Genomic DNA, 16,372 nt, shown 5'->3' with positions numbered 1-16,372 from the left:
GGTGACAGAGAGCAAGTTGTAGACAAAGTTGTTGGCTCTGGTTCAGCTCAAGAAATTGATTGAGTAGGCTCATCTGCTGCTGGTTGGTTGTTCTTGAAAAACATGGTGATCGGCAATTGTCGCTGTTGTCTCTTGAGTTGCTCAAACATTTCTTGATACGGTCTCAAATAGTCCGCAATACTACGTGTGATTTGGAGGCTTCGTTCCATAGAGGGATCGTATTCAGAAATTAAATCATTCAAGTGTTTCACTGCTTGGAACACTTCAGCAAATTTATGAAGATTCCAACTTGCTGGCTCTTCCTGTTCGTCGTCATCATCTTCATCTTCTGTAGACAATTTTATCAGTTCCTCTAACTCTTTATTAGTCAATGTTTCTCTATGGTCCTCAATTAATTCTTCAATTTCTTCCTCAAGGATGTCGATGAAGCCATCATTACCCACTTGCCTGGCCACCTGAACAATGCGTTTCACTTCTTTGTCAATGGTCGGGAAACCCTTAAAATCATTCACACATTCTTTCCATAGGTTTCACCAAAATGCATTGACTGTTTCAGGCTTGATTGCATCCATTGCCTGTTTAATATAAGTGATGCAATCGGCAATGTTGAAGGACTTCCAACACTCCATCACATTAAGATTGGGATCAGCATCCATTGCGCTACATATCCGTGAGAATGTAAGCCTCGTGTACGTGGCCTTGAAACAGCCAATCACGCCTGGGTCGAGAGGATGGAGGTGGTATTTTGGGGGTTGAGGGGGGAGAGGAGAACGACATTGAAGTAGTCTTTATGTGCAAACCGGAGTGCCTCCGGGTGGCCAGGAGCATTGTCTACGATCAATAACATTTTAAAGTCAAGTCCTTTCTCTTCGAGGTACCACTTGACCCCCGGAATGAAACACTTGTGGAACCAATCCAGAAATAATGCTGCCATCTCCCAAGCCTTTTTATTTGATTGCCAAAACACAGGCAGGAGATTTTTGTTCTCGGGGATTTGCAGCCCTGTAGAGCAAGCCCGGCTTTATTAAATGCCCAGCCGCGTTGCCACAAAACAACACAGTCACAGTCTTTAGCTCTGGGCTAAAGCCCAGGGGCTTGTCTTTCTGATTTCGAAGTGTAAGTACGGTTGGCATTTTTTTCCAGAAGAGCCCAGTCTCGTCAGCATTAAAAACTTGTTCCAGAAGATAGCCCTTTTCTTCTATGATTTTCTTTAATTGTTTGGGGTAGGCTTTTGCTGCCTCTTCATTGGCAGATGCAGCTTCACCAGTAGTCTGCACGTTTTTGAGGTTGAAGCGGTTCCTAAAACTGTCAAGCCAATCTTGGCTGGCTTTGAATTCCTTCTCATCAGAAGGCTCTCTCTCTTTGGTGGGAGGTTTGAACAGCCCGTAGAGGCTAAGAGCCATTTCTCACAACATGTTGCCATCGATAGGCACACATTTAAGGTTCATGTCTTCCAGCCATAAGTTTAATGCCCTTTCAGTTTTCACTCACGTCTTATCACGCACCTGGTTCGTCACCTTAGCAGTTATTGGAGCACTTTGCCACGGCTTGACGAATTTCTCTCTCTCGACTCTTGATGGCACGATGCTAAATTCGTTGCAGCCATATTTACGCGCCATGTTGGAGACCGACATACTGTCTCTCAATAAGTCCAACGTAGCCAGTTTTTCGTCCAGGGTTGGAACAGATGGCTGTTTCTTCGGTTGAGCACCAGATGAAGTAGTTGGTTTGCATTTAGGGGCCGTATACGAAAAATATGTATCTTTAAACACTAGAATCACACTCAGCGCAGCAAGATGCTCACACTATGAGAGGCATGTGGGAACCGAGACCGACTGAGGGAACAGCAGATTCATGTCTCCCATCTCACACTTACTCTGGGACATACGCTCATTGAGAGGAATGGTGGACGGAATCGCCCGCACTAGTGTATTTAAATTGTTTTGTTTTTTTTGCCGAGCGCATATAGTTGAATTTGCATAAGTTAAATGAGCGTATGATGAGACTCCACTGTAATTTGATTATTGAGATAATTAATTTCTAGCTGTCTGGTTTTATAGGCTAAATTTCTTTTGTCAGATGACTTTCTACTTTAGAAAAATAAGAGAGAATGAGAATCCATTTTTGTTAAAAGAAAAATGTTAATGAATTATTAGTGAGAACAAACACAACAGGGTTGTAAAATACAAACCTCTTAATCCAATAGGCTACATAGTTGTTGATCAGATGTTCAGTTAGCCACTAGAGGGAGCTCTTAGCCTCATGAAGGTCTCTGTATATGGCAGGTTTTCAGAGACTTTTTTGTATGCTAAGGCAGTTTAGATATTTAAAATAAATGACACGCTTTTTGTGCTATATAATTACACTAAGAATTTGGGTGGGAAGTACAAGATTAGTCATACATATATCATTTATAGTAAAAATAAGTGCTCAAAAAAGAAATGTTGTGCTCATTGCAATAACTTTAAATTTCATAGTTTATTCTGTGATGGTTGTGTCTCCTTACATAATTTGGCTGGAATCACTATTTTTTTGTAGGAACAATTCATGCTAAAAATTCCATTGAATTTAAGTATGAAAGACTGGAATTTACTAACCTGTGCATTAGGTTTTCAGTTTCATTTTTCTGTCAAAAATGGAATCACCGTTTTTAGAGGAGAGTTTCTGAGGTGGTTTGGTTTTGTGCGTTTTCACGAATTTCCTGTACAGTTACCAACTCTTTAAATTTGCCTTGCAAATACTGCTTCTAGCAGTATTAATCAGTCTAATCATTTATCAGGTACTATACTTAATTTGTTTGTTCACAGTAGTGCTTTCTAAATTGTCAGTTTCAAACATCTTCCAATTATACCACTGGGAGAATGCTTCTGTAGAGGAGCACTCTAGAGATACGAATTGATGTGTAACTTTAGGGCTTACCTACACATATAGCGGTGCAGCTGCAGCGCGTCTGGTGAAGACGCTCTATGCCAATGGGAGAGAAGCTCTCCCACCGACATATGGCTGTCCACGTAACATAAATTATGCCAACATAAGCTGTAGTGTAGATATAGTCTTCAGACTCTGTATAACTCCAAGTGACAACGAGAGAGGTTATGGAGTATGAAATGTGGTGAAAACACAGCATTTCCCCTGACCTTAGTTGAATTTAACTTCCTGGTTAATATAATTATTTTTAAATCTTCATACATGGAGTTTGCTTTTTTTAACCTTAAAAATTCTGTCGCCATCCAAATCTGTGCTGATTATCACATCTCTCCTTCATCTTAATCCTGACACTTCTTCCTGGGTGTCCCACTACCACCTTATTTGCAATCCGATCACGTCTTGGATCACGTAGTCCATCTAGTTCTTTGACTCTAGTAGTAGAATAATGACTGTTCAGGTAGGCATAATCACAATAGATTATCTGTTCATTGGATTTATTCAAGAATACTTTAGCTTTTTGAAAAAGAAGTTGTTTAGACAGGAAATGGCATTCCTTTGTGTAGCCTAAATCAGGGGTTCTCACAACAAATTTTTTAGTGGCCTCAAGAGTGTGGCCACCAACTCTTGCTGGTGGCCACTCTGAAAATTATTCCTAAAATAATTAATTTTTGGAAAAACAAATAAATATGCACATACAGATGCCCAAATCATTGTAATTTACTTACGTAGGATTGATTATTTATTTATTTATTTATTGCAGACTCAATAATGAAAATAATGTACAATGGTCTCTCTTCTTTACTGGACCTAAACAGAATAGAAACACAAATAAGTTGCTTTGCACATTCTTGTATTTTTTGTTGTTTCTTTTGCTTCTTTGGTCGCTTACTAGCTGGTAAGTCTGCTGCTATGAAACCTGATACTTCTATGTTAATCACTTTTCACAGCCTCCAAGCTAGCTACTAAATCTGCTGTGAAAAGTGATATTAACAAACATACAAATATCACTTTTCACTGCAGAGTTACTCAGCCCGGGCAAGCCCAGGGACAATTTAAGCCCTGGATGGGGAGATGCACCTCCAGCTTTTGTGTCTTGGGGGAAGGCCCTTGAGGGAGGGGCCACTGCTTTGTCCCCTGCCCCCAATCACCACCCAGGAGGCTGTGGCCGCAAGAAAAGTCTCTGGTGGCCACATGCAGCCACGGTGGCTGCATTTGAGAAACACTGGCCTAAATTATCTGTGCAAAAGGCCTCCAGACCTTTACTGTCTTTATTTTTGCTAACTCTGTAATAACACTGATGGAATCAGAGACATCTAAAACTAATAAAACAGTAAAAGTTTGACTTCAGCTATACATGTAAACTGGCGAAACATCCCATAAAGACAAGGTTTAGAGAAACAGTTTCTTGATACCTTAAATTATTGTTTCAGGGAACAGCTAGCTCTGGAGCACATAAGAGGAAAGGCTGTTCTCAGTGTAATCCTAAGTAACATATTGGAGTTCAAGAAGTAACAGGCTAAACCACTAAGTAATAGAAACCTCAGTATAACTCAGCTCAACATCTTTGAGGAAGAAATCCCACCAAAATCTAGCGCTGTGGCACAGAATGTCACAAAGGAGGTATCAGCTGTCATGCATAAGTCAATCATTAATTGATAGGGGTTTGGACAAAAGTACTCTATGGTAGACAGCTATTCAGTGGTTGCCCATTATGGGTTTTCTTACACCTTCATTGGAAGTATCTGATACTAGGCTAGATGGATATGATGTGAATCTGATCTGATCCGATATAGCAGTGCCTATTTGATTTATGTCAAAGCATAACTTGGTTACCTTGTGAATAGATGTTCTAATTCCATTCATCCTGAATTCATAGCTGTGTTTGTGCTTTACCAGTATTAATTATATACGAATCTATAATTAGAATACTGATCTGGGTCCTGCTAATGTTAAACTATGGTGTATGCATATAGAGTAGAGCAGGGGTAGACAACCTATGGCACACGTGCCGAAGGCGGCACACGAACTGATTTTCAGTGGCACTCACACTGCCCGGGTCCTGACCACCAGTCTGGGGGGCTCTGCATTTTAATTTAATTTTAAATGAAGCTTCTTAAACATTTTATAAACCTTATTTACTTTACATACAACTATATATATTATATATTATAGACTTATAAAAAGAGACCTTCTAAAAACGTTAATGTATTGCTGGCACGCAAAACCTTAAATTAGAGTGAATAAATGAAGACTCGGCACACCACTTCTCAAAGGTTGCTGACCTCTGGTGTAGAGGTTCCCAAACTGTGGGGTGGCCAAGGCCAGACCCCGGGGGGCAGGAAGGAAGTGCCACCCAGCCCTGCTCCACTCCCAGCTCTGCTCCGACCCTGCTCCCAGCCTCAAGCCACAGATTTCTACCTAGTCCCAGCCTTGGCCCCTGGCCGTGGCTCCGTTCACAGCCCCACTCCCAGCCCCAGCTCTGACCCCAACTGCGGCCCCAGCCTCAACTCTCTTACCCCTCCCCCCTCAGGAGCTGTGGCCTGGCTCGAGGCGGGGGAGAAGGGGTGTGATGCTGAAAAGTTTGGGGACCACTGATATAGAGGTTTATGCTACAATAAAAGTGTCTATTTCCTACTGTTCTTCTCCAGAAAGAGAGAGAAAAGTAAAGCCGGTGCAGATGGACTGCTTTTCCTGATACTTTCTGTTTGAAAGTGTAGGGCTTTTAACACTAAAATGTGCTGGGTTTTCTTTTTTAAATTAATTTTTAAAACATGTCTAGATCTGATTATGCAGCTATAACTGCATTCGTGTATAAACTTCTTCAAATCTCCTTTGTTTTGGGGCATGGATGTTACAAAATGGTGTAAAATCATAATAAAAAACATCATTTTAACTCTAGGTTGCTGATTTAAATTTTGCTGTTTGGTCATTGGCCTGAGGGAAGTGATCTTATTGGCATCCATCCAGTTCCTAGTGGATAAATATCCACATAATAAAACCACCACCATAAGTGGAATTAATTACTGACAGTCTTAGCAGAGAAACCAAGGATCAAGCATAAGGACTAATCTACATTTTTTCCCTAGAGTGGGGTGCTTTGATGGCCAGGTTGGCCACCATTTGCAATGGAGTGTGAAGTTTGTCTTGCCACTTCCCATAGTGTATCTCGGGTTCTCAAACTAGGGGTTGTGAGGTTATTATGTGGGGGGTCGCAAGCGGTCAGCCTCCAACCCAAATCCTGTTTTGCCTCCAACATTTATAATGGTGTTAAATATATAAAAAAGTGTTTTTAATTCGGGGGGGGGGGGAGGTCGCACTCATAGGCTTGCTATGTGAAAGGGGTCACCAGTACAAAAGTTTGAGAATCACTGGTGTATCTATTATGTGAATACACAGGAAACTTGAGTCTATGGGACTTCTTAATCTGGCACACTTTACTAGAATTAAACAGGGTTTTTTTTACATAGTTTTGTTACTAATACCATGTTATGTTTAAATTTTTATCTTTACACACTTTATAATGTTTTTGAAGTAAATGGAACTGCTTGTGTAAAGTATGTGGGAAGGATTTGGGCTGTAGATTATTAAAATTAATACTCTAAAATCACTTTGTTTTCCTATTTGGAGTTTGCTAGAGCATGTTTAGTGAAATTAGAATGATTTATTGTCAATTACTACTTGTTAGAATTTTTGGTACTTATGCACTGGCAATAAGTAACACGCACTGCAATGCTTAGGTTGCATATTCTGTAGAAAGAAATCTACATTTTTAAAAAAGAATTAAATTTAAAAATATTTTTGAGAGTAAAACCTTACAGAAGCAGCTTTAACCAGGTACTAAAAATGACAATTTTTAGCATATTCTTCTATATTTCTGTATTTTAAAAAATCTTTTTATTTTTGTTACAGCAGTGTAAGACTGGAAAGATCTGGGCTGAATGGACTTTAGCATCAAAAGAAGTTCTCCTCTGTTAACTCGAAAAATTGCTAACCACATCAAAATGAAGCAGGTACCAGAGATCCTTGGAAATGCCAATGGGAAAACACAGAATTGTGAAGTGAATCGTGAGTGTTCTGTCTACTTAGGCAAAGCACAACTTTCTGCCACTCTACAGGAGGGTGTCATGCAAAAATATAATGGCCATGATGCCCTTCCATTTATTCCAGCCAATAAATTGAAAGATCTAACTTCTCGTGTGTTTAATGGCGAGTCCGGGGCACAAGATGCCAAGCTGCACTTTGATCCCCAGGAGATAAAAGGAGTTGGAACACCACCCAACACTACTCCTATCAAGAATGGCTCTCCAGAGATTAAGCTGAAAATCACTAAAACCTACATGAATGGAAAGCCTCTTTTTGAATCTTCCATTTGTGGAGACAGTGGAGCAGCTGTGTCCCAGTCAGAGGAAAATGAACAAAAACCAGCAAACAAGGAGAGGAGAAATAGAAAAAGAAGCATAAAATATGACTCCTTACTTGAGCAGGGTCTTGTTGAAGCAGCGTTAGTATCAAAGACTTCAAGCCCCTCTGAAAAGAAGGTAGTAAGTCTTTTTTTTTAATCTTTTCGCCACTAGCCTTGTTTGTTGTTCAGATTATTGCCGCTTGACCATGAATGTACCAGGTGTTTTTATTTCAAGTATTTTGAATATGCACCTTCCCTCAAACAAGTTAGTCTTGTCGATGTTCTTAAATCCAGAGCCATTTAGATCTTTGGACCATCACACTGTGCCCAGTTCCTAATACCCTGAATGTTTTCTGGCCATTACTCTTCTATTTTCCCTGGCTTCAAATGAAGTTGAATTACTTAAAAAGACAAATGGCTAGAGTTGCTTCATTGTCTGCTCTTGAGTTAATTGCATAAACATAAGTTTTGCTTATTAAACTTCAGCGCATAATCTCCTATGATTATGTTGTGGCTACCTTTTTCTGATAACTTTTTAATTTCTGATTTTAAGTTAGCTATATTTAACACAACTAAATAGGTATGGAGTCATGTTACATGCACTCATCAAAGGTCTCCATGTTTTTGCTTAACTTAATTTATTATTTCTATTTTTTAAATGTGAACAGTTCATTTTGTTCTATTTTAAAGTGTGAAGTGAGGAAATAGCTTCATTTTTTTTGTTATTTCCCATTATGAGAAGAGAACCTGTTCTCATCACTTTCATAAAAGGAAAGTATCCCTGCAATACAGGTTCCATATATGTACGTATGTTCATAAGCATTCAATGGCAAATTTAGAATAGTTTGTATAGAGAAATCAAGACTAACATTTATTAGCAGTATGGCCAAAAGAAAGATGCTACTCTTATAAAAAGTTCCTTTTAATTAAAGTTATAAAATTAAATGATTATATATAAACACTTAATACATGATGGATTTATTTTCTATCAAGGCCATGTTTGGGTCCTTTTTGCTGTCATCCTGGGCTTAAATCTGACATTACAAGAACTTTTTATATTTTGTTTCCTCAAAATTATTAAATTAATACCATGAAAAGATTTGCAAGAAATTTTTTTTTTTAAGTTCGTATCAATTGGACCATTTTCATAAGTATCAGGAATGTTACTCATGTTCATCTAAGAAATTTTTGATCTAATATACAGGATGAATAATAAACATTAGCACTAAAACATTTCTAAGAATTTTTGCTGACCAAAAAGCATAAAATAGCTTATTGTGCTATACAAGTAAGTATATAAATGTAGCTAAATCTACTAAGTTGGTTTGAGACTTAAAACTTTAAATTAAAATGTTAAGATTCTCCAAAATACTATGTTAAAATGATCTCATTAGAAAGTTATTTCCAGCTACAGAAAATGCATAAAATGATAAAATAAGACTGTAACTGGTATCTAACAATTAAGCACAAAGTGAGCACTGAACGCAATCTTACTTCAGTGGAAGTTAATATTTGACTTCTTGGCACAGTGATCTCCATGGTTGTTTGGGACAGTGGCTCATGAGCCACTGATGGCTTTGATGTTATAGAAGTAGATTTGTGGCCCACTTGAACATATTCAGCAAGCATCTCAGTCTGAGAGAACTAAAAAATCTGACATTTCTTTCTAGTTGTAGCAGACAAACTGATCGCTTTTCTGTAAGCCATCTTCACACAACAGCTTTGTGTCTATCAGCTGTAAATTTGGCCACTGGATCATGTCCCCTGCAAATTTAATTCTGAAGTGAATCTGGAGCTATGCCAGTTTACATCAGCTGAGGATTTGGCCCAGAGTGTTTAACATAAAGTGATGTATCGTGCATATGCAAAGTCCAAATGATTGCGCTGTGTAATTTGTGGAGAGGCTTCTGATCTCTTCACTGATACTGTGGCCTACCCCTTGTTATAGTCCACCTTTACTGCTGCAGAGTGTTTAAGACTCTAGGCTTCCCTAATAACTTTCTACTAAATAATTTGCTTTCCTCAAGGCCCTCAAGCCTTTCTTGGTGGTTCCCAAGAAAAGCAAACTCTTGAAATAATGCTTCAGTGCCCTTTTTTACACCGTGGCTATGGAACATCTTATGATTTTGAGGATTCAGGCACAAAGTAGATATGGTTACTTCCTGACTTAGTGGAACTGAAACAACACCTTAGGTAAGAAGTTAACAGTTGGTTCTTCTTCCAGTAGTGTCCCTATGAGTGCTCTACTGTAGGTGTGTGTCTGCGTCCCTATGCTGCTGATCAGAGAACTTTGGTAGCAGGGTCCATTCAGCCCACGCATGAGCTCTGCCCTAGCTCTGCCATGAGGCTAACCAGTGTGCCCAGGTGAACCCAGTTCCTTCTCAACTGCCCCTGGCTGGAGACAGAGCTTTAGCTGTCTGTTCGCGGATTGTGAACTTTTTTAGAATTGCTAATTTTTAGCTTCCTTCTGAAGCCTCTTTTCTTTCTTTACTTCATTTACATTTTTATTTGGCTGTTGCTTAAAAAAAGAAAAGACTTTGTTCGTTCATCAAGCCTGGTTGGGGGGACATGGACGTGGTATGCCCGGCTCCCCGGACTTCAAGAAAAGTCTGTGGCAAGGAATCTATCCCTTTGACTGACGGACACTGTGTGTCCGCTGCCTGGGGTAGAGAAACATCCCACAGAAATGTGGCTTGTGTCAGCAACCAAAGCCCAGATCCAGAAAGGACAGAGAACTGAGGCTTAAACTCCTACTCATGGAGTCAGTCCTTCAACCACCCGAGCCATGGTGGGAGACCTCACCACAACTCTGTAGTTTGAAGGGAGGTGAGCCCAAAGGGACACCCACCAGCCATTCACGTAAGGCCTCTAAGAAAAGGTCTGAGTCCCCATATTGAGCCCCGATTGACCCGAAAACAGTCAGTTCGATCAGTAATCGTGGGTACTGACGGCACTGAAACCGTCTAAATCTGGTACCTACGCCTCATGAGGTACTGTCCCGACAGAGAGCGTCGGATTGCCTAAGGACCCAATGGGCAAGAGAGACATAGAAAATCCATCCTGGGGAAGGCTCTTGCGATATGAACATTGACATCGGTACTGCCTGTGGTACACCAGGCACTGACAGATAATACTATCAGATCTGTATCACTGGCTCCTTTGGTACAGGCATCTTGGCACCGACAACCACTGTTGGTACTGATGCCTTCGGCACCGCCAGACTTCGGTGCATGGCAGACTTTTTGGTGTCTGATGCGCTGGTACTGAGTCCACCTGGTGTCTTTGACTTGCCGATAACCTCTTGTTGTGCCCCCACTCTTTTTTCATTTTCTGAGTCAGAAAGTGAGCAAGACGATGTGGTCTCCCGCCTCTCTTCTCACCTGCTGTATGATGCCCAATTTCACTATGGACCTCAGTCATATCGTCGTCCTGATCCACAGCCTCCCTGGTTTGGTCAACTGTCGTACCAACCACTGCATCCTTTTCTTTCACAGTGACCCTATTGGGATCATTGGCAGGCTCAAAGACAACAAGCCTACCATAGTTCCAGTGTCTCCTACCAGCAATCAGGGAGACATCCTCCTTCAGCTGCTGCTTCAAGGCCATCTGAACCCCCTGATCAGGCAAGAGAGGAACAGGAGGCTGAAGGTGAGGAGGAAGTTACCCCTCATGCCCATTTCTTGTCATCCTCACCAGATGAGACAGTGATGTCCCCTCTGCCATCTATAGCAGATTACTTTAAACTGTTCCAGGATTGGCACAGCGGGTAGCAGAGGCACTAAAGATACTACTACAAGAGGTGACCGAGTTACACCACAAGCTAGTGGATATTTTACGTTCTTCTGCCTCATCCAAAGTAGCCCTCCCTATTAACAAGACACTCTTGAACCCTGCCAAGATCATATGGCAGACCCCTGTATCTGTCCCACCAACAGGCAAGCGGGTTGACAAAAAAATATTAAGTGCTGGCGAAAGACACAGAGTTTCTCTTCTCCCACCCACCTCTCAATTAGATCATAGTGGATGCAGTCAACTCAAAGGCCCCCCCAATTTAAATCCACCCCCTATGACCTGGACTGGAGGCGTTTGGATCTTTTTGGCAGGAAAACATACTCCTCTGCCACTTTTCAGTTCCTCATTACAAACTATCAAGCCTTAATGGCAAAATACGATTACCAGAATCACTTGAAACTGAGCTCTTTTATAAAACAGCTTCCTGATTCATATAAGGAACAATTCAAGGCCATAGACAACGAAGTCCAACTGGTGGCTAAGACATCTCTCCAGTCTGCATTTGATGCAGCTGACGGGCGACACGCTCCATTTCTACTGCCATCATGATAAGACCAGCCTCTGCTCTAGTGGGCATATGAAGGAATGGGACAACTGCCAGCACCAGTAATTCTTTATGCAATGTTGTTGGGCACCACTAGGATGATCACTGATAAGATGTGTGTTTGGGGAAAAGGAGGAAAAGTGTAAGCCAGCAGGAAATCCAGGGATTGTGGTCTGCATCTACTGCATCCAGCGATTGTGGTCTGCATTTGGTTTGCCCATGAGGCTTTCAGATCCATGTGGGAAAGTCCCAAACCTCTGACCTCAGTGGATATATTCTGGGATTGTATCCTCATTTCCTGCTCTATGGCTGATTGTGACTCTGCCACTTGATTCTTACATTCACTGCTCCAGAAATGTTTCACCCAGTGGGAAAATGGCAATATTTTCATAGATTCTAAGGCCAGACGGGACCATTGTGATGATCTTGTGTGGCCTCCTAAACGGCACAGGCCATAGAATATCTCCAAAATAATTCCTTGAGCAGAGCTTTTAGAAAAAAACATCCATTCTTGTTTTAAAAATTGCCAGTGATGGAGAATCTACCATGACTTGGTAAATTGTTCCAAGGATAAATTATTGTTAGACTGAATAATGCTGTATTTCCAGTCTGAATTTGTCTAGTTTCAACTTCTAGCCATTAGATCCTGTTATAACTTTCTCTGCTAGATTGAAGAGCCTATTATTAAATATTTGCTCCCCATATAGGTACTTATAAATTGTAATTGTCACTCCTTAACCTTCTCTTTGTTAAGCTACATAGATCGACTCAAGGAGCTCAGTCAGTGTAAGGTACTATTTTGGAATGCCTTTGCTTTGGGTGCTTTCCTGGTTAGGTAGCAGATGGTAATGACATCAACCATCTGTGGTTACTAAGCATGTGGAACAGAGCCTATAGAATTTAGTATAGACAACTTTTGTATGGATCCCTTGCACCTGTAAGTAATGTCAGGCTGGATAAATTCTTGCAATTGAATTTCAGCCCCCTCAATTCAAGATAAACACTTCATGTTCTGGTGTCAAATGTGGTATTCAGTTAGAGCAGATTTTGGATGTTAGGGAGCTCTTGTGGTAGCATATATGCAGTACACAATCATCAGCCATATGTAGCATGGGGAATAAAATCCCAGATCTTAATCCAAATCACCCTACCCACGGTTTTAATCACAGAATTAAGTGCAAATTTTCTTTTGGTAGGTGGTAGTAGTAGACCTAATTTGGTGTACACTGACTAACAATTAGAATCATAGAAATGTAGAACTGGAAGGAACCTTGAAAGGTCATCAAGTCCAGTCCCCTGCCTTCACAACAGGACCAAGTACTATCCCTGACAGGTTATTTTGCCCCAGATCCCTAAATGACCCCCTCAAGGATTGAACTCATAACCCTGGGTTTAGCAGGCCAATGCTCAAACCACTGAGCTCTATCCCTCCCCCTTAGAAGGAAGGTCTGCTTCCATGTGGGAGTGGTGAAGACCTGTAAGCCACTGTTACCCTTCTCCTGATATTAACTTGGCCAGATCCTCCCTGGAAGCTGAGAGGATGATAGACTTTGGGTCTTCCTCAGAATTCTCTCATCCATCTGTAACAGTATGAAAAAGTCTTATTGTCATACAGATATTTCTAGTACTGCAGATACTTTGAAGATGTGATCATTTTTTTGGTTCTTGGGTTGTGGAAGAGTTTGTGTGCATTTACTCTCACTGTTAAATGCAGTTTCCCAGATTGTGGTTGTTTCCCCCACATTGCTGCCCCTGAGTGGCAAAGATGTAGCTTGCTGTGAAGAGTCGCTTACTTCATATTTTCAAGGTTAACCATGCAGTCTGTAGAAAGTTCTGAGGGGTAAACTGTTCCATTCCTTTCAGTGGTGGTAACTTAGATGCCAGTGATGGTACTTGAAATGTTAGCATTGTTAACCATTTCACTATTCATCAAAACAAAGAGGAAGTGTATTATACGGATCTACACAATCTACTCCTGAGTGACTGCTCATTTTGAATAGGCCTTTAACAACACACAGCAGAATTTGGACTGAGTGTAATAGATTTAATTTTCCTGAAGAGAGGGGCTCAGCTTTCAAAAGTTTGAGAAAATTCTGGTTTAGTGGCTGTATTGTAATAACTTGTTTTTGTGAATGCATCCAAAGATTGTTCATCTAATAGGCTTATTTTATAAAAGGTTAACAGTAATATGCTGTCTGAGTGGGGTTGGACTTTGGTGTCTCTAGAATCTTTCATTTAACCAGAAAGGATCAGTACAAAATAGCGTTGTTAATGACTTGACTAATTTCTGAATGTGTTGGCGGGAGAGTTAGGGTTAGAGTTTGTCCCTGAGCTGTGCACTAATCTAGGTCACCAATCCAGGACACCAATTTTCTGTTCTGGTCCCTTTTGACTGTTCTTTCTATAACCACCTTAGGTTTTGCAGTTCTCTGTCTCCTTTTTCGAGAGCACCCACAGTGAAGGATCTTTCCTATACTGTTCTTATATTTTGTGCTTCTCCAGCAAAAGAAGCAGTGAAATTAATATGAGGATCTTAAAAGGTTGCATTCAGCTGCTGCTCTTGCTTGTACCGTACTTTAGGCATAAACTTTAAAGACAGGATCCTTCATAGAAAGGCTCTGGAATTGTGCAGTTAAAAAAATATTTAAGGGACAAAATGAAGGATGGTTCTTAAAGTGCTTGTCCGTATATATTCCACTCTTGGTGGTGCATTTGAGCTCCATGCTCTTGATCGAAGTCTTTTAGTCACCAGTGTCTGTTGAGACTGTGCCACTTGTGCACTCATGCACATGTAACCCCCGACACACACCCACACACCTGAAGGCATAAAGGGTGGAATGGGGTCAGCAGGCACTCAGTTTCTTCTTTACTGTCTGTGACTATTAGACAGTATTGAAAGCCCTGTCTCTTGCACACTTGTGATTAAAACTGATTTTTATATGTTGTTGCCTATTTAGTATAGATTACTAGTTAGTTTAGGTTAGCTTTTCTTACTTGGTTTCTGTTCTTGGTAGTTTTTCCTCTTTCATTTACGTGGTAGTAGGCTTCAGCCCTTATGTCTGCTCAAAAATGGCTGGGATTCAAATACTGCCTCTCATGTGAGCAGCTATCCCCCTCTGTGATGGACATACTAGGTGCATGTTGTGTTTGGGTGAAGGACATATCAATGACAAATGCTTCATTTGTTAATCCTCTTTCTAAAAGAACCCAAAACCAAAAGGAAATTCATTTAGGCTTTTTCTGCTGGACAAGTCGATGAGGCTGGCCTTTGATCCAGGTAAGCAAGGTCCACCTGGATCTGAACAGTCCTCTACCAGCTCTGACTAAGTGCTATGATTTCCTCTAGAGTCCCAGTTCCTGAGAAGCGCTTCTCTCCTGCTTCCACGGCTAAGCCCTTTTTCATCAGCAGAAAGAGGTAGGATGCAGTTCTACTCTTGTAAAGACCATCATCTGAGGAGACTGTTAGGCATGGGCCACCCCTTGGCTCCTCTCACGGGGTAATACAAAGCCTGATGTAGGTCCTGTATTCCAATTTCTGTATACCAGTATTGGCCAAGGAGCACCCTTGTTCTCAGCTACTGCCTGCTGGGCACTTGGTACCAAAGACAAAACCACCTGCTCCAGTTCTGATGACCTCAGTACCAACCTTGTCGGCATAATCTACTCTGGTACTGACCACACTAAAATTTCTGCTTACGGTACTGACAACCTTGACACTGAGATTCACAGTCCTGGGAGCTCTGCCTTCTCTGAGTCTCCGCTGTTATGGACATAGTGAACGTTCTCCACAGGTACGGATCATGAATTTTCCTCCGGCACTGAGTATGTCTGTGATATCTATGAAATATTTTCCCAGCTCAGGTCCTGGGACTCTGACTAAGTCGGTACCTCCATTTAAAGTGGAATAGTTATTCTTCTTTGAGTTCTTTCCCTATGAGTGTTCCACTTCAGGTCCACATGTGGCTCTCAAGCCGTTAATCAGAGATGTTCAGCCTGCACATGCGCTCTAAGTTGCCTCATGCCAGACATCAAGGTTATGTAGGGGTGCATGAGTGAACCATCCTTGTCAACTGCCTCAAGCTGAGACAGAGCCTTAGTGTGTCTGCCTTGAGCATCCCTTAGCCCAGAGTTTCTCAACCTTTTTCTTTCTGAGGCCCCCCAATCATGCTGTAAAAACTTCACGGCCCCGCTGTGCCACAGCAACTGTTTTTCTGCATATAAAAGCCAGGGCCAGCGTTATGGGGTAGCAATTAGGGCAGTTGCCTAGAGCTCCACACCACAAGGGGCCCCATAAAGCTAAGTTGCTCAGACTTCAGCCCCACGTGGCAGAGCTTGGGGCCCAGGGCTGCAGTCCTGTGTGGCGTGGCTTTGGCTTTCTGCCCTGGGCCCTAGTGAATCTAATGCCAGTCATGCTTGGAGGACCCCCTGAAACCTGCTCGTGCTCTGCCCAAGGGGCTCCAGACCTCTGGTTGAGAACCACTGCCTTAACTTATTTTTCCTTAGTTAAGATATTCTAGTAGTTGTTCATATAGTTAGTTTGTATAGGGGATTGTTGCATTGTTTTTTGTGTTCTCCTTTTTTCCCCACCAAGGGACTTGTTTTCTTGGCAGGACATGCCTGGCTCTCTGGGCTCCAAATGCTGCCTTTCCTGCCAATAGGCTATTCCTGTATGTCAGGGGTTCTCAAACTTTTTTCTTTGAGGCCCC

At 41.4% G+C, this 16,372-nt stretch overlaps 1 protein-coding gene across 5 annotated transcripts in view; it reads left to right on the top strand.

The window, feature by feature from the left end:
- NSD2 (nuclear receptor binding SET domain protein 2) overlaps positions 1-16,372 on the top strand; it is a 179,965-nt gene that overhangs the window by 47,583 nt on the left and 116,010 nt on the right. For 3 of the 5 annotated variants that reach the window (XM_065597130.1, XM_065597129.1, XM_065597131.1), the window contains exon 2: positions 6,838-7,466. The exons of 1 other annotated variant lie outside the window; for it this stretch is intronic. In XM_065597130.1, the coding sequence (XP_065453202.1) occupies positions 6,867-7,466 (600 nt within the window). In that variant the 5' untranslated portion in view covers positions 6,838-6,866. The remainder of the gene's footprint in view (positions 1-6,837; positions 7,467-16,372) is intronic. One more of the 5 variants, XM_042855543.2, reaches the window with a different exon arrangement.

The sequence above is a fragment of the Chrysemys picta genome, chromosome 5 (assembly GCF_011386835.1).
Source record: "Chrysemys picta bellii isolate R12L10 chromosome 5, ASM1138683v2, whole genome shotgun sequence".
Lineage (NCBI taxonomy): Eukaryota > Metazoa > Chordata > Testudines > Emydidae > Chrysemys > Chrysemys picta.
This window is presented reverse-complemented; position numbering and strand designations above follow the sequence as displayed.